At 44.5% G+C, this 25,873-nt stretch overlaps 2 protein-coding genes across 2 annotated transcripts in view; one reads left to right on the top strand and one right to left on the bottom strand.

Annotated features, from left to right (window-relative positions):
* The first annotated feature begins 1,569 nt into the window (after positions 1–1,569).
* Positions 1,570–3,117, top strand: LOC139421868 (relaxin-3-like). The gene is made up of 2 exons (XM_071172998.1): positions 1,570–1,747; positions 2,535–3,117. The coding sequence occupies exons 1-2, from the start codon at positions 1,570–1,572 to the stop codon at positions 2,891–2,893; spliced, it is 537 nt and encodes a 178-aa protein (XP_071029099.1). The 3' UTR covers positions 2,894–3,117.
* A 2,780-nt stretch (positions 3,118–5,897) lies between these two features.
* LOC139422726 (tyrosine-protein kinase JAK2-like) overlaps positions 5,898–25,873 on the bottom strand; it is a 66,613-nt gene continuing 46,637 nt past the window's right edge. Inside the window, exons 8-24 of the mRNA XM_071174034.1 lie at positions 25,642–25,799; positions 23,641–23,752; positions 23,217–23,403; positions 21,777–21,901; positions 19,827–19,961; positions 19,519–19,606; positions 17,403–17,530; positions 16,739–16,877; positions 16,285–16,436; positions 13,994–14,144; positions 13,574–13,707; positions 12,646–12,835; positions 10,675–10,799; positions 9,664–9,836; positions 9,357–9,468; positions 8,234–8,347; positions 5,898–8,161 (exon numbers count right to left, since the gene is read on the bottom strand). Coding sequence (XP_071030135.1) covers positions 8,054–8,161; positions 8,234–8,347; positions 9,357–9,468; positions 9,664–9,836; positions 10,675–10,799; positions 12,646–12,835; positions 13,574–13,707; positions 13,994–14,144; positions 16,285–16,436; positions 16,739–16,877; positions 17,403–17,530; positions 19,519–19,606; positions 19,827–19,961; positions 21,777–21,901; positions 23,217–23,403; positions 23,641–23,752; positions 25,642–25,799 — 2,331 coding nt within the window. The 3' untranslated portion in view covers positions 5,898–8,053. The remainder of the gene's footprint in view (positions 8,162–8,233; positions 8,348–9,356; positions 9,469–9,663; positions 9,837–10,674; positions 10,800–12,645; positions 12,836–13,573; positions 13,708–13,993; positions 14,145–16,284; positions 16,437–16,738; positions 16,878–17,402; positions 17,531–19,518; positions 19,607–19,826; positions 19,962–21,776; positions 21,902–23,216; positions 23,404–23,640; positions 23,753–25,641; positions 25,800–25,873) is intronic.

The raw sequence follows: 25,873 nt of genomic DNA on the forward strand, positions 1-25,873 counted from the left end.
GGCAGCTACACATGACAACACAACATGTTAGCAACACAACATGGTGAATATAGTTAGTGTAGTTTTATCTAAAAAGGATAACTTTTTAAATGTTTTACCATTTTTGTGAAATTCACTGAGGAGGATGGTCCTCCCCTTCCTCATCTGAGGAGCCTCCACTGATTGGAATGATCGGAAACTCTGTCCTGTAAAACTCCCATAACGTTCAGATGTCCAAAACTGTTCAAAATGACCTTGCAAGTGTTAAATACGTGTTGGAAACTTGGTTAGCAACATACCCAGATAGATATTGAGTTTCCGATCGTTCCGAAGGTAAAATATTACATCCATAGAGGACACTTATTGAGGTGAACGAGAAATGATTGTTGTGATCAGAATCTGTACTGTTTTAGAATAATCCACACCAACGGTGCCCAGATATAGAAACCCTTAGAATGTGCCCACATTACAAGTGACCTCAATTGCTCACCAGTTGAAGTCAATACTCATCCATGCATAACTGTCCACAGTGTTTGTAAAAAAGAACAGTCTAATTTATCTTTTAATACATGTGCACTATAAATATCCTATCATGTACCTTCTTTTGGCTAACAAGTATTGCCAAAGTACCAGCGCTTTACATTCATAGTCTCTTTATTGTATTTGGACATTTAAAAGAAGTTATTGATCCCGAGTGGTGCAAGCACTGTATCTCAGTACATTGAACATAGTATGTAACCTATTCATGGACATTTGTTTTTCAGTACTGATGTCACATTGTGTGACGATATGTACATCATATTACTGCTGATGATACTTTCCCTAACTTGAATAAAAGACAATGGTCTGATATTTCTCTTGACAAAGTTTACTTTCTCAAATAGAAAAACATTGTCTCCATCCATTTCCACAGAAATTATTCATTTTCTGCTGTCATAGTACCATCTCCACACACACACACACACACACACACACACACACACACAGGGTCAGTTATTAGCCTGTCATCATTTACAACACAAGTTGTTTATTGTAGATTAAGATTTGATTGGAGCCAGTCTCAGGTGTTTAGCTCTGAGCTGTTTCTCTAGAACCACACCAAACCCAAACACAGATATGTCACTGTAATTCTGCCATATGAAAGAAATTATACTCGGAATACTGAAAAACTACAAATATGAGGTCATTAATTATTACACATTTAAGTGTGTGCGTGCGTGTGTGAGAGAGAATGCACACGTGCGTAGGTGTGTGTGCAATGTACGCGTATGCGTGATATGTATGCGCGTGCGCGTGTGTGAGCGAGCATGTTGGGGAGGAAGAGGAGTTGGCATCAGGTTGATGTGTATAGAGAGTAGGATATCATGACTCGCACACAAGATGGTGAGGGGTAGAGACTATAAGAAGCTGCAAATGGTACCGAGAGAGTCACTTCATGATATCCTACTGACGTCTACATTGACAGAAAACGTTGACTGATAGAGTAGCAACAGCATCTAAAGAAACTCTTCATACTTGCACCAGGACTGCACGCTAGGGCGACTTCAGTTGATCTCTACAACGAAACCAGCTCTACTTCTTTAACTGAAAATGCCTCTAAAGCTTACTACTGTGATCCTTGTGTGTGTTGGTAGTTTGTTCTTGTGTGCGAGCGCTCAAAGCCTATCACGAGACTACGGGGTGAAACTGTGCGGCAGAGAGTTTATAAGAGCCGTTATCTTCACGTGCGGCGGGTCCCGTTGGAAACGATCCTTAGATGAACACTTGGGTACGTCTGCTAAAACATAATTTACGGTCTTCTAAACGTAAACACTCGTCGGTCATGTTGAACTGGTAAAACTGACTTTTATTCGCAGCTGCTGTATAATCTTGTTACTTTCATGCAAACGTTTTTGAAAGCTGATTTTCCATTGTGTTAAAGTTAAAACAGTAGCTATATTATAAAATCAAAGTTGTTTCCTAACGTTTCGAAAGTCACATTTTTGGAAGTAGTATTTTGTCCGAGAACGCCGAAGAAACCTAATCTGCTTGATAATGCCACTTCAGCACCAGAGACAGCTCCTTGATTGGAAAATGAGCGTGCCCTACTTTTGCCTCAAAGAAAATGGTACCCTGATTACTGAGAAGTAGCCTAATTGAAATGCAATCATAGGTTAATTGTTGTGTCAGTTAGGCTAATTTGTAATTTCCTATTCAACGGTTGTTCAGAGCTCTTTCAATTTATTTAGCCAGGTGTGTCCGCATGGCACTCAAGCATGGTTTCTGAGATTGCTATCCATGCAGAAACAGTCTAGGACCTCTGATTTTCCCATATATTAATTGTTAAGGTGTCTTGACACATGGTGGGAAAAGTTTAAAAAAAAAAAAAGAACCCAACTCATTTTGTATTTTGGAGGGATTTTCAGGCCTTTTATGTATTCACTTTGTTTGTACCAGTATTCACATTAGCCTATGCAGTGGAGATCTTAACCCCCCCCCAAAAAAATGTATAAAAATAAAACACCAACTGGTGTCAACACCAACTGTACCACTCCCTCTGCTCTGACTCCTTCCAGATCCCTTCCAGCCCGGTTCCTACAGTGATGTCACAGAGGGCGAGGACAGCAGAATCAACTGGCCTCACGGACATGGTCTAGACCAGGCAGCAGACCACCCTCTCCAGCTCTCCTCTTCATCCTCCCTGGCAGACCTCCTCTCACTCTTGGGCGGAGTGGGAGACCATAGGGGGTTAATGGTTGATGTCAACCCCAGCGAGGGGCTTCAGAACCAGGCTTCAGCGCTGGGAGGAGTGGCCAAGAACCCAAGCATCAACTGGCCACGCCGCGACAGACAAAAGAGGAACTTTTCCCTGGGCTTAGCTGGCATGTGCTGTAACCAGGGTTGCACTAAGAATGACATTGGGCGTCTGTGCTGAGTGAGACTGGGGTAGTACAGAGGTAGTGGAGGTGGACACTGGCTGAGGGAGCTCCCCCTGTACAGAACGGAGAACGTTACTCAAATTCTCCTTTCTGTACAGGGTGAGGAGAGCTCCGCCTTCTCTCTGTGTTGATGGACTGGGTGTGAGAGACAGCAGTTTTAAATGTTCATTTCAGTGTTTCCAGATAATCACAAGGTTTGGGTTGTTGATGGGGGAACTTTAAAAACAGCTTTGTATACTTTTCTGTATATTGTGAAAGGAAAATAGTTTACATTTAATTTTTAATTGCTCAAATTTTGTCTCATCGTTAAATTCATGACTTTGCTACTGAAGCAAGAGCATCATTGTACTTCCCTGAGAAATAAAATCGTTTGAATGACATGAAACATGTAACAGCCCACCACAAATACCCCATTACAATACTGAGAAAATATGTTGTGTATGTAAAATGTTAAACTAATCAAATATCAATATAAAGTATCTTTTGGAAATCACATCTTGTCCATGTCAAAATGTCTCATCCACTCAATGGAAAAGCTAAAAAAAGAAAAATGTATATAATGCTATTGCAAAAGAAGATATTTATTATTCTAATAAAAATGAATGATTTCATACGTGCATTCTACCAGAGGTAAAACCACTGATCCATCAGTCACAATCATGCTTATTGCAATGACTACCAGGCTTCTACAGAACATCGGTTACACTTAGCACCACCACCCAGGTGTACCTGTGACAGACCTCAAAGCTAGTTTACTCATGACGATTCAACCCCATTTAGTCTCAAAGCGATCATGAAAGACAATTGCCTGCATTTTACCTGTAATTGACAAGCTCAGTCAAGGCATTGAGGAGACATGTCTCTCTCAGGAGGAGCTGCGAGCATTTTCACTGTGTCTCTCTCAGGAGGAGCTGCGAGCATCTTCACTGTGTCTCTCTCAGGAGGAGCTGCGAGCATCTTCACTGTGTCTCTCTCAGGAGGAGCTGCGAGCATCTTCACTGTGTCTCTCTCAGGAGGAGCTGCGAGCATCTTCACTGTGTCTCTCTCAGGAGGAGCTGCGAGCATCTTCACTGTGTCTCTCTCAGGAGGAGCTGCGAGCATCTTCACTGTGTCTCTCTCAGGAGGAGCTGCGAGCATCTTCACTGTGTCTCTCTCAGGAGGAGCTGCGAGCATCTTCACTGTGTCTCTCTCAGGAGGAACTGCGAGCATCTTCACTGTGTCTCTCTCAGGAGGAGCTGCGAGCATCTTCACCATGTGTAAATGATATTTGAGAGCTGACTACAGTGTGGACGAAGACGTTAACAGACACGAACCACTGATCAATCTAATATGTTTAATGTGAGGCAAGACAGGATGACTACAACCAAATAACATTGCAGTTCAACTTTAATAGTGGCTCTCCTATAAATAAAAAACATGAAGGTTACCCAAAGCAACAAAAGCCATTTCTAACCAGTTCTGCAATAACATTGACTGCTTTGATATAAAATAGCTGATAGTTTACAATCAATTTAGCCTATGGATTATTATTCATATTCAACAACAGCAGATTTACATTCAACACGCAAACACAGGGAAATACTGACTTGTATATATTTTTCACACAAAACACTGACCTTGACATGACAGCATCATGTATGACTGTCAGCACAGCTACCATAACATTCAATAAAAGGTAGACAGCAACAAACAAGCAGACAGATTCAACCAGGGTGCCCCAACTGGCGGCCCGTGGGCCAAATTTGAACCATGTGTGGTTTTATTCTGAGCAAATATGTTTTAAAAAAATGTGTAAGAAATCTGTATTCCCATGCATAATAGACACAATGTGATCGTATACAAATTTAAGGAAGGTTTGACATTATTATGTTTTAGACAAACATCTGTTTGTGCTTCTTGCGGTCAATTTGCTGTTCACAAATTATTTGTAATTATGTTCCAACCCTCTGACCATCCGCTCAAGAAAAAAAACAACATATCGGCCTGCTTCTGGATCTAGTTGATGATCGCTGGATTAAACTCCATTATTACAATAGAGTAGTGGGACAAACAAAGCCTGTCAGCCCACATTGCTGCTTTACAGTTACAGATCATAGAGTCACTCTGACAGAATTAAAGACAGCATTACATTGCATCTCTATGGGCATGTTCTTCACGATGACTCTGTATGGACAGGTCACAGGACAGGTCACTCACTATGTGTTTTGTCACAGGGGGGCACTATGTGTTTTGTCACAAGGGGGCACTATGTGTTTTGTCACAAGGGGGCACTATGTGTTTTGTCACAAGGGGGGCACTATGTGTTTTGTCACAAGGGGGCACTATGTGTTTTGTCACAAGGGGGGCACTATGTGTTTTGTCACAGGGGGGCACTGTGTTTTGTCACAGGGGGGCACTGTGTTTTGTCACAGGGGGTCACTATGTGTTTTGTCACAAGGGGGCACTATGTGTTTTGTCACAGGGGGGCACTATGTGTTTTGTCACAGGGGGGCACTATGTGTTTTGTCACAGGGGGGCACTATGTGTTTTGTCACAGGGGGGCACTATGTGTTTTGTCACAAGGGGGCACTATGTGTTTTGTCACAGGGGGGCACTATGTGTTTTGTCACAGGGGGGCACTATGTGTTTTGTCACAAGGGGGCACTATGTTTTTGTCACAGGGGGGCACTATGTGTTTTGTCACAGGGGGGCACTATGTGTTTTGTCACAGGGGGGCACTATGTGTTTTGTCACAGGGGGGCACTATGTGTTTTGTCACAAGGGGGCACTATGTGTTTTGTCACAGGGGGGCACTGTGTTTTGTCACAGGGGGGCACTATGTGTTTTGTCACAAGGGGGCACTATGTGTTTTGTCACAGGGGGGCACTATGTGTTTTGTCACAGGGGGGCACTGTGTTTTGTCACAGGGGGGCACTATGTGTTTTGTCACAGGGGGGCACTATGTGTTTTGTCACAAGGGGGCACTATGTGTTTTGTCACAAGGGGGCACTATGTGTTTTGTCACAGGGGGGCACTATGTGTTTTGTCACAAGGGGGCACTATGTGTTTTGTCACAGGGGGGCACTATGTGTTTTGTCACAGGGGGGGCACTATGTGTTTTGTTACACACCAGATAGGAGTAGTGAAATGTGTTGTTTTAACCACAGTAGTACAACGCCCCTGGAGTAAATGAAGTACTTCGCTCAAGGGCACATGGACAGTTTTTCACCTTGTCGGCTTGGATAATCGAACCAGAGACCGTTTGCTCTAACCGCTAGGCTACCTGCAAACCTACTTAAATGTCCATGAACTGAAATTCCACCTCATCTCTGCACTTCTCGTCTGTTGATGCTTTCACCGACACCATTTAGTCAGTCTCATTCCAAATATTGCTATGTAGCGACACTATAACGAAGACATTTTCCAACTGGCAGTGCACAGCATCCTAAACTCGTCACGTTATAGAATATTATAAAAGGGGAAGCAGATAAGTCAACAATTCCTTCTGCATGTTACTTTGCAAGAGCCCAAGATTTCAGGGTACGACGATAAGTAGGCGGGTGTTTAGAGAAAAAATAAAATAAAGGTTGCACCCTTTGTCAAACATGTCCCTTCATTGTTTTTTCATCACCCTTTCCTCCCACGTCTTTGTGTCTCTAAAAGCAGTATTGCTTTATTAGTTCTTCCCTTAGGTGAAAAAGAGAAATGTGGTTTGACATAATCCACTTGAGTTCAGGAAGAAGGCAGTTGAACATCCTTTACCAACTGTAAAGTACATATTCTGTGTAGCTTTCCCTCACGTGCCTTCTGTGTCGCCGTTAACACATCATCAACAGCTGTGTGTTCTGTGTCGCCGTTAACACATCATCAACAGCTGGGTGTTCTGTGTCGCCGTTAACACATCATCAACAGCTGTGTGTTCTGTGTCGCCGTTAACACATCATCAACAGCTGGGTGTTCTGTGTCGCCGTTAACACATCATCAACAGCTGGGTGTTCTGTGTCGCCGTTAACACATCATCAACAGCTGGGTGTTCTGTGTCGTCGTTAACACATCATCAACAGCTGGGTGTTCTGTGTCGCCGTTAACACATCATCAACAGCTGGGTGTTCTGTGTCGCCGTTAACACATCATCAACAGCTGGGTGTTCTGTGTCGCCGTTAACACATCATCAACAGCTGGGTGTTCTGTGTCGCCGTTAACACATCATCAACAGCTGGGTGTTCTGTGTCGCCGTTAACACATCATCAACAGCTGGGTGTTCTGTGTCGCCGTTAACACATCATCAACAGCTGGGTGTTCTGTGTCGCCGTTAACACATCATCAACAGCTGGGTGTTCTGTGTCGCCGTTAACACATCATCAACAGCTGGGTGTTCTGTGTCGCCGTTAACACATCATCAACAGCTGGGTGTTCTGTGTCGCCGTTAACACATCATCAACAGCTGGGTGTTCTGTGTCGCCGTTAACACATCATCAACAGCTGGGTGTTCTGTGTCGCCGTTAACACATCATCAACAGCTGGGTGTTCTGTGTCGCCGTTAACACATCATCAACAGCTGGGTGTTCTGTGTCGCCGTTAACACATCATCAACAGCTGGGTGTTCTGTGTCGCCGTTAACACATCATCAACAGCTGGGTGTTCTGTGTTGCCGTTAACACATCATCAACAGCTGGGTGTTCTGTGTTGCCGTTAACACATCATCAACAGCTGGGTGTTCTGTGCTGGAGAGAGTCAGAGTCTGAAAGAAGTCAAACATTGAAAACATCTCCAAATGGAGAAATGACGGCAACAAAGTAACAGCACATGGTAATTTCAGAGATCCCCCAGAATCCCTGAGAAAGTGGCTAGGTTTGATCACAAAGTAGACCATTTTTGAGACTTTGTCCCAGAATGCCATTGGTAATACTCCCCCGTTTTCTGCGCTCTGCTCCAGAAGACGGTTGGGTCAGGTGACTTCAATGTCGTCGTCTTTTAGAGTTGAGGCGTCGTCAGGGATGTATTCATTAGGGCACACCGTAGCAAAGCGCTTTGCAACAGAAAAGGAAACTGAGCGTTTCTTATTGGACAAGTCCAGGTAATCCCTTTCAGTTCGTTTGGTGTCTAATGAACACAACCCAGGTGATCGGTGTGGGCTGGGCCAGGCCCCTGCAGCAGAGACCTCCAGGAAGGGTTCCTCAGCCCTCCTTAATGTCCCGGAACATGTCCACTGTCTGGGCTAACTTCTTGAAGGTGGGCCGCAGGGCTGGGTCAATGTTCCAGCACTCGGTCATCATGTGCTGGATCTGAGGGGTACAGAGGGAGGCTCAAGGTTACGTTGCAATCAGAGGGACACTAAATTAGACAGACAGACTCACCTCCTCAGGGCATCCCTGGGGAGCAGGCAGTCTGTATCCTTTCTTCAGGAGATCTATGAGGTGATACACTATCATCTGACCCTGCTTGTCACGGCCCATCTTATCCATGAACGCCTGGAGAGGAGGAGGAGGGGGGGATGAGAAAGAGGAGCAGGATGAGAAATAGGGGGAGGATGATGATGATGAGGGGGAGGATGAGGGGAGGAGAGGGAGGGAGAAGGAGGAGGAGGAAGTGGGAAGTGGCGGTAAGAGCTGTGTTAATTACAGCAGGATGGCAGGTGAACTAATCAAATTTGCAAAGAGAAATGCATTAGTGGAATTATCTATAAACCTTGTACAGAGACCACAATGGGATAAGAACGTCTCAATAGACATAATTATGAATATAACAAGTGTTATTCAAGCTCTTTCCACAGTAAGCAGCATCAAAGAGAGAAAGGTTGACTGACTGAGACAGAGGAGGCATCAAAGAGAGAAAGGTTGACTGAGGAGGCATCAAAGAGAGAAAGGTTGACAGAGGAGGCATCAAAGAGAGAAAGGTTGACAGAGGAGGCATCAAAGACAGAAAGGTTGACTGACGGAGACAGAGGAGGCATCAAAGAGAGAAAGGTTGACTGACAGACAGAGGAGGCATCAAAGAGAGAAAGGTTGACAGAGGCGGCATCAAAGAGAGAAAGGTTGACAGAGGAGGCATCAAAGAGAGAAAGGTTGACAGAGGAGGCATCAAAGAGAGAAAGGTTGACAGAGGAGGCATCAAAGAGAGAAAGGTTGACTGACTGAGACAGAGGAGGCATCAAAGAGAGAAAGGTTTACTGAGGAGGCATCAAAGAGAGAAAGGTTGACAGAGGAGGCATCAAAGAGAGAAAGGTTGACAGAGGAGGCATCAAAGAGAGAAAGGTTGACAGAGGAGGCATCAAAGACAGAAAGGTTGACTGACGGAGACAGAGGAGGCATCAAAGAGAGAAAGGTTGACTGACAGACAGAGGAGGCATCAAAGAGAGAAAGGTTGACAGAGGAGGCATCAAAGAGAGAAAGGTTGACTGAGACAGAGGAGGCATCAGAGCATTACAGATGAAAAGTGAAAGTGTGAGGTGGAAGAAGGGGAGCAGAAGAAGATACGTACTGCCGGAGGACTGCAGTTCTTGTCACTGAACAGCTCATAGAGGACCACTCCAAAGCTCCACACGTCAGAGCCCACTGAAAACTTACTCTCTGTCAGAGACTCTGGGGCATACCTTCAACACAACAAAGTCAAATAAACTCACACACAAAATAAATACATAGGAGGATTGTGTCAGAAAAATCCAGATTACTTTCAAATCAGGAAAAAAATATGCAGACTCATTCAAAAGACTAAGAGATGTTGGAGGGAAACAAACGTATGATTCTTCCCTCGGTCTGCTGAGAAAAGTTGTGGTATCTTTTCTCACCAGAAGATGGGGCTCTCTCCCGGCTCTCTGACAGTGTAGTAGTCCTTGTCCTGAGGCAGGACCTTGGTAAGGCCAAAGTCTCCTATCTTCACCCTCAGCTCACTCTCTACCAGGATGTTACGCGTGGCCAAGTCACGGTGGATGTAGCGTTTGGTCGCCAGGTAGTCCATGCCCTACAGAACACACAGGTGGAGGTAAGGCTGTTGTTTTACCATGGGAAACCCCAAGGATGCTCCACATACCTCAACAATATATCTACATACATACTTCTCAAATAGATATTGATAAAACACATATTAACTGACGGTTCAATTCATTGTAAGAGACATTTATTTCCGCTAGTTTCTTTTGACCTCAGTAATGATGAGCAGCAGTGATGACATAACATCAATTATCATCATCATCATTTGATTGATTGATGGTATAACATACCATCTCCGTATAGCTGTTTTTACAGTATTACAGGAGTACAGTATTACAGGAGTACAGTATTACAGGATGACAGGAGTACAGTATTACAGTATTATAGGATAATATTACAGGAGTACAGTATTATAGGAGAATATTACAGGAGTACAGTATTACAGGATTACAGCATTACAGGATTAGAGGAGTACAGCATTACAGGAGTACAGCATTACAGGAGTAGAGGAGTACAGCATTACAGGAGTAGAGGAGTACAGTATTACAGGAGTACAGTATTACAGGAGTACAGCATTACAGGATTAGAGGAGTACAGCATTACAGGAGTACAGTATTACAGGAGTAGAGGAGTACAGTATTACAGGAGTACAGCATTACAGAAGTACAGCATTACAGGAGTACAGTATTACAGGAGTACAGCATTACAGGAGAATATTACAGTATTACAGGAATAGAGGAGTAGAGGAGTACAGCATTACAGGAGTACAGCATTACAGGAGTACAGTATTACAGGAGTACAGTATTACAGGAGTACAGCATTACAGTATCACAGGAGTACAGTATTACAGGAGTAGAGGAGTAGTGTACCTTGCAGATCTGTGAGGCGTAGTGCAGGAGCTTCTTGTAGTCGAAGCGGGCCTTGTTCTTGATGAGGTAGTCCCTCAGACTGCCGTAGGGGAGGTACTCCATGATGAGACGCAGGTTCCTCCGGCCTAGGAATAGGGGAGGAAGAGGGTCAGACAGGCACCCAACAGAGGGAGGGAGAGAGAGCGTCAGACAGACACAGAACAGAGGGTCAGAGAGGAACCCAACAGAGGGAGGGAGAGAGAGCGTCAGACAGACACAGAACAGAGGGTCAGACAGACACAGAACAGAGGGTCAGGCAGACACAGAACAGAGGGTCAGGCAGACACAGAACAGAGGGTCAGACAGACACAGAACAGAGGGTCAGAGAGGAACCCAACAGAGGGAGGGAGAGAGAGGGTCAGACAGACACAGAACAGAGGGTCAGACAGACACAGAACAGAGGGTCAGACAGACACAGAACAGAGGGTCAGGCAGACACAGAACAGAGGGTCAGACAGACACAGAACAGAGGGTCAGAGAGGAACCCAACAGAGGGAGGGAGAGAGAGGGTCAGACAGACACAGAACAGAGGGTCAGACAGACACAGAACAGAGGGTCAGACAGACACAGAACAGAGGGTCAGGCAGACACAGAACAGAGGGTCAGACAGACACAGAACAGAGGGTCAGAGAGGAACCCAATAGAGGGAGGGAGAGAGAGGGTCAGACAGACACAGACAGAACAGAGGGCCAGAGAGAGAACAGAGGGTCAGACAGACAGAACAGAGGGTCAGAGAGGAACCCAACAGAGGGAGGGAGAGAGAGGGTCAGACAGACACAGACAGAACAGAGGGCCAGAGAGAGAACAGAGGGTCAGACAGACAGAACAGAGGGTCAGAGAGAGAACAGAGGGTCAGACAGACAGAACAGAGGGTCAGAGAGGAACCCAACAGAGGAAGAGGAGATCAGGGTCTTACTCCATTTGAATTTTTTTTATGGAGAGCTACAGTCTGAACTTGTCCAATAAGAACAGATGTTTGTTTTACCTTGCAAAATGTCTTATTACAGTGTACGCTGAGGGCCCCTCTCTTCAGGGGCCGTCAGCCGTTCCTGATTGAACTGGTCAGCTAATTAACAAGCCCCTGATTAGGGAAATCAGTCCACGGCTACAATAACATTGTGAAATATCTGGAGGTCCCAGAGGAAAAGGTTTGAAAACCTCTGCGCTACTAAACACAACCCTGGCCTGTCTTTCACAAAATGGACACGATGCACTGATCACCTGCCTTGGTAATTCACCCATGCTATTGTTTGAGGAGAGTGTACAATTATGAACTTGAAAATGTATTAATAAACCAATTAGTCACATTTGGGCGGTCTTGAGACAACATTTTGAACAGATATGCAATGGTTCATTGGATCAGTCTAAAACTTTACACATGCACTGCTGCCATCTAGTGGCCAGAATCCAAATTGTGCTTTGGCTGGAATAATACATTATGGCCTTTCTCTTGCATTTCAAAGATGAAACAAGAAAACAAACAAGAAAAGCATGTTTTTTTTCTTTGTATTATCTTTTACCAGATCTAGGGTAGCCTAGTGGTTAGAGTGTTGGACTAGTAACTGGAAGGTTGCAAGTTCAAATCCCCGAGCTGACAAGGTACAAATCTGTTGTTCTGCCCCTGAACAAGGCAGTTGTTCCTAGGCCGTCATTGAAAATAACAATTTGTTCTTAACTGACTTGCCTAGTTAAATAAAGGTAAAAAAATAAAAAATATTCTTCTACATTCATTTCCCATTTCCACAAACTTCAAAGTGTTTCCTTTCAAATGGTACCAAGAAAATGCATATCATTGGTTCAGGTCCGGAGCCTGTTAGATTTGGGTATATCATTTTAGGTGAAAATGGGAGAAAAGGGGCCAATCCTTAAGATGCACTGATTCCCTGCCTTGGTGATTTAAGTTTCTCTAATTATGATGATGGTAAATCTCACCAGCACTGTAACACACTCCCTTGTACTTGACGATGTTGTCATGCTGAAGGGACTTGAGGATCTCTATCTCCCGTTCAAAGTCTCGGAGGTGTTCTGCTGTGCTGTGCTGCAGCTTCTTGACTGCCACAACCTCCCCAGTGTTATCCTGCAGAGGGTCATACCTACACATCTCCACACTGCCAAAGTTACCCTGAGAGAGAGAGAGAGAGAGAGAGAGAGAGAGAGAGAGAGAGAGAGAGAGAGAGAGAGAGAGAGAGAGAGAGAGAGAGAGAGAGAGAGAGAGAGAGAGAGAGAGAGAGAGAGAGAGAGAGAGAGAGAGAGAGAGAGAGAGAGAGAGAGAGAGAGAGAGAGAGAGAGAGAGAGGGGGAATAAAAAGTGTGGAGAGGGAGGGAGTTAGAGAGAGTAAAATGTGCAGAGGGAGTGAAAAGAGAGAAAAAGAGCGACAGAGCGACTCCCATATCTACTGAGCAAAATACCACAGTGTTCCATCACAGCAGCAAGATTTGTGACCCGTTGCCACAAGAAAAGGTCAACCAGTGAAGAACAAACACCATTGTAAATACAAGCATAAATATGGGTTATTTATTTTCCCTTTTGTACTTTAACCATTTGTACATAGTTACAACGCTGTATATATATATATATATATATATATATATATATATATATGACATTTGAAATGTCTTTATTCTTTGGGAACTTCTGTGAGTGTAATGTTTACTGTTCCTTTTTATTGTTCATTTTACTTTTGTATATTATCTACTTCACTTGCTTTGGCAATGTTAACACATGTTTCCCATGCCAATAAAGCCCCTTGAATTGAATTGAGACAGAGTGAGTGACAGAGAGAGTGACAGAGAGACAGAGAGTGAGTGAGACACAGAGAGTGAGTGAGAGACAGAGAGTGGTGGCGTGTGTGTTGTCTAACCTTGCCCAGCTGCTTGAGGAAGATGAGATGTCTCTCTTCAAACTGAGCAGGGTTTTGATTCTCAAAGGCCCCTGGGAACCCAAACCCTCTGGCCCTGTTGGGCACCATGTCACTCTCCACCAGCAACTCATAGTCTGCAGCAGGGAGACAGGACACAATCAACACCTTCTGGAAATAAACCAAAACATACATTCATCCTAATCTAGGATACATTTTTACCCAAAAGTGTCAGAGAATTGTCAACACTGACAGTGACCTAACAGCCTACATTCAGTATATGTTGCAGTCCGTGCGAGAATGGAACTGACGTTGGCTGTGCCATGGTTTAACACACTGAGCCACTGGAACAGCATCAGTGAAATGACTAGAAGGACATGTTTGTCAGTCTGCAGAGCACTAGAAAGAGAGGAGACGACCGACCAGGTGTGAAGAGGCTGTTGAGGTCTCTGATAACAGCTCTGAAGGAGGGTCTGTTGGACGGCTCATAGTCCATACAGCTGTTGATCAGGTTGGCCAGCTCTGTCCACTTAGGAGCAGGCAGCTGGTGATGGTCTTCATAGAACAGACGTTTCTACAGAGGACAATAATGTCAACTATAAACAGAGGAACTCTAATACCTTACTAATAATGGATTGTTATGCTTTGCATGACAGTTGGATAGTGTTTTTTAACAAGACAAACACAAATAACCTGATGAAGACCATGTCAGAAGACAGTTTTAGTCCCAGTGTACAGACAAGAGAACAGTACATCAACTATGTCTCTCTAAACATAACATACTGTAACATACCAGTAAACCCTCAGGTTGGACATCTTCGACTTTGATTTAAATTGATTTGATTTCCTGCTTGTAAAAACCACCTTGATATTTGGCTGTAATTTACAGTGGGGCTATACCAACAATGAGACAGAAACAGGAGATGGAGTCCTGCCCTATAGACCGTTCTGGCTCGCACAAGGCTTACCATTACTCACTAAATTAAATGGTATTAGAATTATATATATATATATATATATATATATATATATATATATATATATATATAGTGCCTTGCGAAAGTATTCGGCCCCCTTGAACTTTGCGACCTTTTGCCACATTTCAGGCTTCAAACAAAGATATAAAACTGTATTTTTTTGTGAAGAATCAACAACAAGTGGGACACAATCATGAAGTGGAACGACATTTATTGGATATTTCAAACTTTTTTAACAAATCAAAAACTGAAAAATTGGGCGTGCAAAATTATTCAGCCCCCTTAAGTTAATACTTTGTAGCGCCACCTTTTGCTGCGATTACAGCTGTAAGTCGCTTGGGGTATGTCTCTATCAGTTTTGCACATCGAGAGACTGACATTTTTTCCCATTCCTCCTTGCAAAACAGCTCGAGCTCAGTGAGGTTGGATGGAGAGCATTTGTGAACAGCAGTTTTCAGTTCTTTCCACAGATTCTCGATTGGATTCGGGTCTGGACTTTGACTTGGCCATTCTAACACCTGGATATGTTTATTTTTGAACCATTCCATTGTAGATTTTGCTTTATGTTTTGGATCATTGTCTTGTTGGAAGACAAATCTCCGTCCCAGTCTCAGGTCTTTTGCAGACTCCATCAGGTTTTCTTCTAGAATGGTCCTGTATTTGGCTCCATCCATCTTCCCATCAATTTTAACCATCTTCCCTGTCCCTGCTGAAGAAAAGCAGGCCCAAACCATGATGCTGCCACCACCATGTTTGACAGTGGGGATGGTGTGTTGCTTTTACGCCAAACATAACGTTTTGCATTGTTGCCAAAAAGTTCAATTTTGGTTTCATCTGACCAGAGCACCTTCTTCCACATGTTTGGTGTGTCTCCCAGGTGGCTTGTGGCAAACTTTAAACAACACTTTTTATGGATATCTTTAAGAAATGGCTTTCTTCTTGCCACTCATCCATAAAGGCCAGATTTGTGCAATATACGACTGATTGTTGTCCTATGGACAGAGTCTCCCACCTCAGCTGTAGATCTCTGCAGTTCATCCAGAGTGATCATGGGCCTCTTGGCTGCATCTCTGATCAGTCTTCTCCTTGTATGAGCTAAAAGTTTAGAGGGACGGCCAGGTCTTGGTAGATTTGCAGTGGTCTGATACTCCTTCCATTTCAATATTATCGCTTGCACAGTGCTCCTTGGGATGTTTAAAGCTTGGGAAATGTTTTTGTATCCAAATCCGGCTTTAAACTTCTTCACAACAGTATCTCGGACCTGCCTGGTGTGTTCCTTGTTCTTCATGATGCTCTCTGCGCTTTTAACGGACCTCTGAGACTATCACAGTGCAGGTGCATTTATACGGAGACTTGATTACACACAGGTGGATTGTATTTATCATCATTAGTCATTTAGGTCAACATTGGATCATTCAGAGATCCTCACTGAACTTCTGGAGAGAGTTTGCTGCACTGAAAGTAAAGGGGCTGAATAATTTTGCACGCCCAATTTTTCAGTTTTTGATTTGTTAAAAAAGTTTGAAATATCCAATAAATGTCGTTCCACTTCATGATTGTGTCCCACTTGTTGTTGATTCTTCACAAAAAAATACAGTTTTATATCTTTATGTTTGAAGCCTGAAATGTGGCAAAAGGTTGCAAAGTTCAAGGGGGCCGAATACTTTCGCAAGGCACTGTATATATAAATATTCCATAAAATAAAAAAGTGTTAATTGCACTTCCAGAAATCCTTACCTTGGAGCAGTCCAGTGTGCTGAGTGGCCTGTCTCCTCCACTACAGATCTCCCACAGAGTGGTGCCAAAGGCCCACTTATCTGTAGCCAGAGTCAGATGTCTGTCCTCCTCTAAACACTCTGGAGGTACCCAGGGGATGCGCTCCACAAGGACTGGAGGGACAGTGGAGGACAGGATGATGGGATGGGAATACATAGAGCACACAGACATTAAATATACTCCCTTCCTGACTTCCTGAGCTGCTGTTCTTGTTTGTTTGTTTGTGCATTGTATGCTTTTAGTGTATAAAACATTAGGAACAAACCCCCCAAAACGCCTTGCACCATGTGTCGCTGTGTAACCAAGCCAAACAGTCTACACATAGTATTGCAAAACAACGTGCAAAAGTTCAGTAAAGTACAATTTCTTAGTACAGTATCTCTTTGCAATAACTAATACAAGGGTTGGTACTCACCATCTTTGGGCAGCACAGTGATGCTGATTCCAGGGTCACTCAGTTTGATGAAGGGGGGGTTCCCAGTCTTCCTGTCCTCCTCTCGGATCAACAGGACGTTCTTGGCACACACGTTCCCATGGACCAGGCTCTTGTTCTCCTGTTATTAAATTGAACATGGCGAACTGATTAGTGGCAGATTGAACACAAAAGTTACACCATTACGGAGATATCTGCCACTTAGCAGATTCAGTTGTATTTAATATGTTTTATTGGACAAAGAGGAGAGAGAAAGTGGGAAAGATAAGGGGGGGGGGGGGGGGGGGTGCATCACATAGGCTGCTTTAACACAGGCACGTTTGCTGAATTATTGGCAAAAGAGCTGATCTGATTGGCCAAAAGATCAATTGGTGGAAAAATATCAGAATTGGGCTGCCTGTGTAAACGTAGCCAAAGACAGTGGGTCAGATTTGAACCCGCTGGTATATGAGATGTAGGCCGCAACGCTGACCATTAGACCACCCAGGACACATAGCAGACGGCTTCTTTCCAAAAACCATTTACTGTTCAGGGAGTGCATCCAATCGGTGAACCGTGTGGGGCCTTTTGAATGGAGCTTCTTCCAGATGATTATGATGTCTTACTAGGTAATTGGTTAATTGATGGATTGATTGAATGGTCTTACCAGGTAATGCATAGCCCAGGCCAGCTGCTTGGCCACCTCTAGCTTCCAGGTGATGTTCACAGAGCTCTTCTTCTTCTTCAGGTATGTATCCAGGGAGCCAAACTTCCCATATTCCTGCACCATCATGTCTGAAAGGGTTAGAATTCAACAAATTACAGCTGGACCAGTGTAGCACATCTACTAAAGGGGCTTAAAACTGCTAACAGAGGAAAAGGTTGGGATGGAGACAGAGGGAGGCTAACAGAGGAAAAGGTTGGGATGGAGACAGAGGGAGGCTAACAGAGGAAAAGGTTGGGATGGAGACAGAGGGAGGCTAACAGAGGAAAAGGTTGGGATGGAGACAGAGGGAGGCTAACAGAGGAAAAGGTTGGGATGGAGACAGGGAGGCTAACAGAGGAAAAGGTTGGGATGGAGACAGAGGGAGGCTAACAGAGGAAAAGGTTGGGATGGAGGGAGGCTAACAGAGGAAAAGGTTGGGATGGAGGGAGGCTAACAGAGGAAAAGGTTGGGATGGAGACAGAGGGAGGCTAACAGAGGAAAAGGTTGGGATGGAGACAGAGGGAGGCTAACAGAGGAAAAGGTTGGGATGGAGACAGAGGGAGGCTAACAGAGGAAAAGGTTGGGATGGAGACAGGGAGGCTAACAGAGGAAAAGGTTGGGATGGAGACAGAGGGAGGCTAACAGAGGAAAAGGTTGGGATGGAGGGAGGCTAACAGAGGAAAAGGTTGGGATGGAGGGAGGCTAACAGAGGAAAAGGTTGGGATGGAGACAGAGGGAGGCTAACAGAGGAAAAGGTTGGGATGGAGACAGGGAGGCTAACAGAGGAAAAGGTTGGGGTGGAGACAGGGAGGCTAACAGAGGAAAAGGTTGGGATGGAGACAGGGAGGCTAACAGAGGAAAAGGTTGGGATGGAGACAGAGGGAGGCTAACAGAGGAAAAGGTTGGGATGGAGGGAGGCTAACAGAGGAAAAGGTTGGGATGGAGGGAGGCTAACAGAGGAAAAGGTTGGGATGGAGACAGAGGGAGGCTAACAGAGGAAAAGGTTGGGATGGAGACAGGGAGGCTAACAGAGGAAAAGGTTGGGATGGAGACAGAGGGAGGCTAACAGAGGAAAAGGTTGGGATGGAGGTAGAGGGAGGCTAACAGAGGAAAAGGTTGGGATGGAGACAGGGAGGCTAACAGAGGAAAAGGTTGGGATGGAGACAGAGGGAGGTTAACAGAGGAAAAGGTTGGGATGGAGGGAGGCTAACAGAGGAAAAGGTTGGGATGGAGACAGGGAGGCTAACAGAGGAAAAGGTTGGGATGGAGACAGAGGGAGGTTAACAGAGGAAAAGGTTGGGATGGAGGGAGGCTAACAGAGGAAAAGGTTGGGATGGAGACAGAGGGAGGCTAACAGAGGAAAAGGTTGGGATGGAGACAGGGAGGCTAACAGAGGAAAAGGTTGGGATGGAGACAGAGGGAGGTTAACAGAGGAAAAGGTTGGGATGGAGGTAGAGGGAGGCTAACAGAGGAAAAGGTTGGGATGGAGACAGGGAGGCTAACAGAGGAAAAGGTTGGGATGGAGACAGAGGGAGGTTAACAGAGGAAAAGGTTGGGATGGAGACAGAGGGAGGCTAACAGAGGAAAAGGTTGGGATGGAGACAGAGGGAGGTTAACAGAGGAAAAGGTTGGGATGGAGACAGAGGCAGGTTAACAGAGGAAAAGGTTGGGATGGAGACAGAGGGAGGCTAACAGAGGAAAAGGTTGGGATGGAGGGAGGCTAACAGAGGAAAAGGTTGGGATGGAGGGAGGCTAACAGAGGAAAAGGTTGGGATGGAGGGAGGCTAACAGAGGAAAAGGTTGGGATGGAGGGAGGCTAACAGAGGAAAAGGTTGGGATGGAGGGAGGCTAACAGAGGAAAAGGTTGGGATGGAGGGAGGCTAACAGAGGAAAAGGTTGGGATGGAGGGAGGCTAACAGAGGAAAAGGTTGGGATGGAGGTAGAGGGAGGCTAACAGAGGAAAAGGTTGGGATGGAGACAGGGAGGCTAACAGAGGAAAAGGTTGGGATGGAGACAGAGGGAGGCTAACAGAGGTAAAATGGTGAGAGGTATAATTTAGTTTGGTAATGTCACTTACTCTCCTCTCCGCAGACACACACGCCATAGGTGAGGAGCAGGTGCTTATGGGATAGCTGGCTCATCATACTGGCGGCTTCAAAGAACGACTGGAGAGAAGAGCCGTCAGACAGAGTTAAATATTGTATCGTGGGAAATGTAACCAAACATAGAAAAATAACACATTAATTGGCAAAACATTGTGCGAAATAAAATGACTGCAATGGAAGAGTCATGTCCCTTTCAAGAACCAATGCAAAAAGACTCCCAAGTCCATCTCCTTAACACTACATGTTGTTGGCTGGAGTTGAGGAGAGGTTCTCGACCAACCTCAGAGTAGTTTCGGTGAGCCTTATCCAGGATCTTAACAAGGACGTCCATCTGGTGAATCTCTCCGTAGTCTCCCAGCTCCTTCCTCATGCCACAGAAGATCTTAGTAAACGTCCCCTGACCCAGACTGTCTTTCTGTAACACACAGGGAACACCGGGTCTGAGATCCTCTCCCCTGGTCATCCAAAACATGTCGTGATGATGCCAACACATCCGCCCCTTATTTCAATTGTATTTTTGAGTGTTTATTTCGATGTGTATTTTATTAACCTACATTATTCATGTCATAGTTGAGATCTCATGCCACCATTTCACCTGAACCAGCTAAGGAGCAACAATTCAGTCTCTGATTGAAGTCCTCTATCATGTGTGTGAGTGGCAATGTCTGCAGGTACATGCAGGTGTATGTGACCGTGTCAAAGGTGAAAGAGGTCACAGGTGAAAGAGGTCATTACACCATGATAGGAATGTTAATTTATTTATTTATTTAACCTTTATTTAACCAGGTAGGCAAGTTGAGAACAAATTCTCATTTACAATTGCGACCTGGCCAAGATAAAGCAAAGTAGTTTGACACATTCAACGACACAGAGTTACACATGGAGTAAAACAAACATACAGTCAATAATACAGTAGAAAAATAAGTCTATATACAATGTGAGCAAATGAGGTGAGATAAGGGGGGTAAAGGCAAAAAAAAGGCCATGGTGGCAAAGTAAATACAATATAGCAAGTAAAACACTGGAATGGTAGATTTGCAGTGGAAGAATGTGCAAAGTAGAGATAGAAATAATGGGGTGCAAAGGAGCAAAATAAATAAATACAGTAGGGAGAGAGGTAGTTGTTTGGGCTAAATTATAGATGGGCTATGTACAGGTGCAGTAATCTGTGATCTGCTCTGACAGCTGGTGCTTAAAGCTAGTGAGGGAGATAAGTGTTTCCAGTTTCAGAGATTTTTGTAGTTCGTTCCAGTCATTGGCAGCAGAGAACTGGAAGGAGAGGCGGCCAAAGGAAGAACAGGTTTTGGGGGTGACCAGAGAGATATACCTGCTGGAGCGCGTGCTACCGGTGGGTGCTGCTATGGTGACCAGCGAGCTGAGATAAGGGGGGACTTTACCTAGCAGGGTCTTGTAGATGACCTGCAGCCAGTGAGTTTGGCGACGAGTATGAAGCGAGGGCCAGCCAACGAGAGCATACAGGTTACAGTGGTGGGTAGTGTATGGGGCTTTGATGACAAAACGGGTGGCACTGTGATAGACTGCATCCAATTTGTTGAGTAGAGTGTTGGAGGCTATTTTGTAAATGACATCGCCGAAGTCGAGGATTGGTAGGATGGTCAGTTTTACGAGGGTATGTTTGGCAGCATGAGTGAAGGATGCTTAGTTGCGAAATAGGAAGCGGATTCTAGATTTAATTTTGGATTGGAGATGTTTGATGTGAGTCTGGCAGGAGAGTTTACATTCTAACCAGACACCTAGGTATTTGTAGTTGTCCACATATTCTAAGTCAGAACCGTCCAGAGTAGTGATGTTGGACAGGTGGGCAGGTGCAGATAACGATCGGTTGAAGAGCATGCATTTAGTTTTACTTGTATTTAAGAGCAATTGGAGGCCACGGAAGGAGAGTTGTATGGCATTGAAGCTTGCCTGGAGGGTTGTTAACACAGTGTCCAAAGAAGGGCCAGAAGTTTAGAATGGTGTCGTCTGGAGGGTTGTTAACACAGTGTCCAAAGAAGGGCCAGAAGTTTAGAATGGTGTCGTCTGGAGGGTTGTTAACACAGTGTCCAAAGAAGGGCCAGAAGTTTACAGAATGGTGTCGTCTGGAGGGTTGTTAACACAGTGTCCAAAGAAGGGCCAGAAATTTACAGAATGGTGTCGTCTGGACGGTTGTTAAAGGACCTTTCAGTCATGGCTGAAGGAGAAGGAGAGTGAGTGACAGAGGTAATCTTACGATGACAAGATCCTCCTTGCGTATCTTGTGGAAGACCATCTGGCTGATGTTGTGTCTGTGCAGAGAGGGGGACAGGGGAACCTCAGCACCCTGGTTACTGCGGCACACCAGCAGGTTAGACTTGTCTGCAGATACAGGGAACACAGAGACAAGGACGTTAAGTGAGTTAGGAGTACATCATCTAGTATTCTTTATAGGTCGTATTCATTAGGGCACACTGCAGCAAAAAAGGTTTTAAACGCTAAACAAAAACAAGTTGGACAGCTTAGGTAGACCCTGAACAGAGTGTGCAAAGCTGTCAACAAGGCAAAGGGTGGCTACTTTGCAAAATCTCAAATATATTTAGATTTGTTTAACACTTTTTTGGTTACAACATGATTCCATATGTGTTATTTTATAGTTTTGATGTCTTCATTATTATTATACAATGTAGAAAATAGTAGAAATAAAATAAAAACACGTCAATGAGTAGGTGTGTCCAATCTTTTGACTGGGACTGAATGTGACACAACATAATGTTATGTACAGTACGTGTAACCTAAGTGTTTCTGTTGTGTTTGATTATAGACAAAGGAATTGGTGAACATACATGACCAAAATAAACCCTCTTGAACGTTATGACCTAGCTGATGATCATTTTACAAGAGCAAGAACTATAATACTGCCGGGGCGGCAAGGTAGCCTAGTGGTTAAGAGTGTTGGACTAGTAACTGGAAGGTTGCAAGTTCAAATCTCCGAGCTGACAAGGTCAAAATCTGTCGTTCTGCCCCTGAACAAGGCAGTTAACCCACTATTCCTAGGCTGTCATTGAAAATAAGAATTTGTTCCTAACTGACTTGCCAGACTTGTCTCCTTTAGTGCATTATTTTTATATAGTTAACTTATTTAACTAGGCAAGTCAGTTGAGAACAAATTGTTATTTACAATGACGGCCTACCAAAAGGCCTGCGGGAACAGGGGCCTGGGATTAAAAATACAGTAAATAAAAATATAGAACCAAACACCCATCACGACAAGAGAGACAACACTACATAAAGAGAGACCTAAAGACAACAACATAGCATGGCAGCAAAAACATGACAACACAGCATGGCAGCAACACATGACAACACAGCATGGCAGCAACACATGACAACACAGCATGGTAGCAACACAACATGACAACATTGTTCATCAAACTACTGTGAGAATATAGACTTAGTGTTGAGTGTGGCTGGAGAGCTGACACGCCAATCCCCAAAGAGCTGACACGCCAATCCCCAAAGAGCCGACACGCCAATCCCCAAAGAGCCGACACGCCAATCCCCAAAGAGCCGACACGCCAATCCCCAAAGAGCCGACACGCCAATCCCCAAAGAGCCGACACGCCAATCCCCACAGTTTATGATATTGTTTTAATCACAAAACACAACTATGACCCTTATTCCCTGACCTCCTCACCTTTTGCTTTAGGCGGGCAGCACTTGGTGAACTGGAAGATGTGTCCGTCAGAGCGCAGAGCTTCCTTCTGGTAGCGGTGGAGCAGCTCCCTCAGAGAAGCAAAACTCTTCGTGGCCCCAGAGAGGATGTAGTCTCCCTGATCCGTCTTCACTATCTGGCAGTGCTTGTACTCAACTAGGCTGTCACACTGCAGGGGGACACAGATCATATATGCACCCTACCACTCCCTATTGGTCCTTACCCTTCAAAGTGTGTAGATATGTAAGGATATGTAAGTTTGTAGATATGTTAGCAATATGGTGAAAGCTGCACCAGTAAGCCTGCATACCTATCCAGACCCATTCAGATCTGGAAACACTGAAGGGTCTGGACTAAACACACATAGCACCATGTCTTTCAACAACCTGTATGGTATTATACTCACGCCCACTACAAAAGACAGGAAGTATTTGTTGTAGTCCTTAGGGCTGCTACGGAGGACGTACAGACCCTTGTGATTCCCAGACCGCCGCAGCTTACCGATAGCAAAGTCCATCCTGAGGATAGAGAGACAGGACAGATCTGGTCAGTCATGGTCGTACTGTGCGTGTGTGTATATGTACAAGTTAGTGATGAGGGGGTTGACAGGGTTATATCCGCGGGACAAACGGGTTTAGGGTCATGACAATTTGTATGGATGAAGGGCGGGTTGAATAAAAACAGAAGACAATGCCTTTAAAAATGCATAAATGTGCAATTTATATCTATAGGCTACATGGAATTATTTTAGATTATCTGTCATTAATGCTTAAGCCTAAACTTTAGAGCCTGACAGTACGTTCGCCAAATAGCCTACACGCCAATCCCCAAAGAGCCTACACGCCAATCCCCAAAGAGCCGACACGCCAATCCCCAAAGAGCCGACACGCCAATCCCCAAAGAGCCGACACGCCAATCCCCAAAGAGCCGACACGCCAATCCCCAAAGAGCCGACACGCCAATCCCCAAAGAGCCGACACGCCAATCACCAAATGCTTTTGGGAACGGGCAGAAAAAGTTCAGCGCAAAAAGGATGATGTCGGAGTTTACTTCAATAAGAGAAAAGCTGGGAAATGTAGAGTTGAAAATAAAGAGAAGGGAGGACCAGAAAGTAATGTTTGGGAAGTATTTGGTGAAGTGGTACAAGAGGATGATAACAGTGTTGTGTGGTGATTGTGAGGCGCTATACAAATTCAACAGTCACAAGATCGGACTTCAAATAAGCCAATGGCAGGTCAAGGGAACTGTAGCCTGCTGTTCAGATGGGTAAAATGGAAACTGAAATCTGGACTCTGACTGTAGGTCTATAACCTCTCACATTGCCTTAACATTAACTCCTGCAGAATTAAACATTTCTTGCAGTAAAATGATACACCAAATGTAGGCTACATTTTGACTGGGGAACAGGAGTGGAGAAATATGATTTATTTATTTCAGCATCTTGAGAGAATGTGAATGGTCAGTTAGATACCATCTGTAGAGGTGCTATATTTATCAGCATCATAAACACTGATAGTACTTCAACCACATTAAATATGCATCCAAGCTGAACTGAAATCTAATCAGAAACATGTTGGCTCGTTTACGAAGTCGGCTAGCCAAACAAGTGTGCTCGCATGCTCCCTTAAAAGACCTTCCCTTGAAGAACCTTTAAAAAGCGGCAATAGTACTGTTTGTCTATTTTGAAACACCGTAGCCAGTATACACTTCCTTAAAATAGTCAGAATTAATCTAAGATAACTCAAGCAATCTGTCATTAACTTCAAAGTTTTTGCCGAAGAGATCTTAATTGCACAATTTTTTTTTTTTTTTTTACATCTAACTAAGACGTTTGGTGCAGTATTTCTTAATGAAAAACTGTGCATGAAAACGAGTCGTCTCTCGTTGAATGACAACACATAATTTATTGAAGAATCCCTACTGTTGACCAATCACCAACGAAGGGACGCAAGACTTCAGCTCCGAACTTCGGCTTGCCTCCAGAAAAATGTGTGTCCGAACAGCCGAAAAAACGCTAACCGAAGTCCAAAACAAACAGAAACGTCATAATATTTACCCAAACTCTACCGAACTGTTTCGCATGGGAAGCATGCGGACACCTAAAGAGTTGATTTAGTCTTCTAGGGCAACATATCTAACATATCAGGCAAAACAAGTCCTGCACCCCCTATCAAATCGTTACGCTGTCTCCGACTAGCCAACTGTTGTGCATTTTCGATATTAGCGGGTTAGGGTGCAGGCCTCAGATTGTCATGTTATCACATATAGGTTGGGCGGTTGCGGATGGGTTATTCGCAATTGCGGGCGGGTGAACAAACCTGCTGAGCCACACACCCCTAGTACACGTGTCTATGTGTGTGTGGATGTTCTTGTGTTTGTACAGTATATGTGCCTAGTCTAGACTTACGAGACTGGACCATGGCAGTAACTCTGAATGGCCTCCAGTAGCCTAGGGGGCGCCACCTCTTTACACAGGAAGTGGTGAGCGTCTGCTATGAGCCGGTAGTAGCCATCCACCAAAGACACAAAGGACAGAGCCTCCGACAGGGAACGGAACTCCAGCTCCTGTGTAGCAGAGAGAGATGGAGGATAAGAGGAGGGGTGGATCAGTCCTCTGTTACACATAATACATGAAATGT

Source organism: Oncorhynchus clarkii, chromosome 12, assembly GCF_045791955.1.
Source record: "Oncorhynchus clarkii lewisi isolate Uvic-CL-2024 chromosome 12, UVic_Ocla_1.0, whole genome shotgun sequence".
Taxonomy (NCBI): domain Eukaryota; kingdom Metazoa; phylum Chordata; class Actinopteri; order Salmoniformes; family Salmonidae; genus Oncorhynchus; species Oncorhynchus clarkii.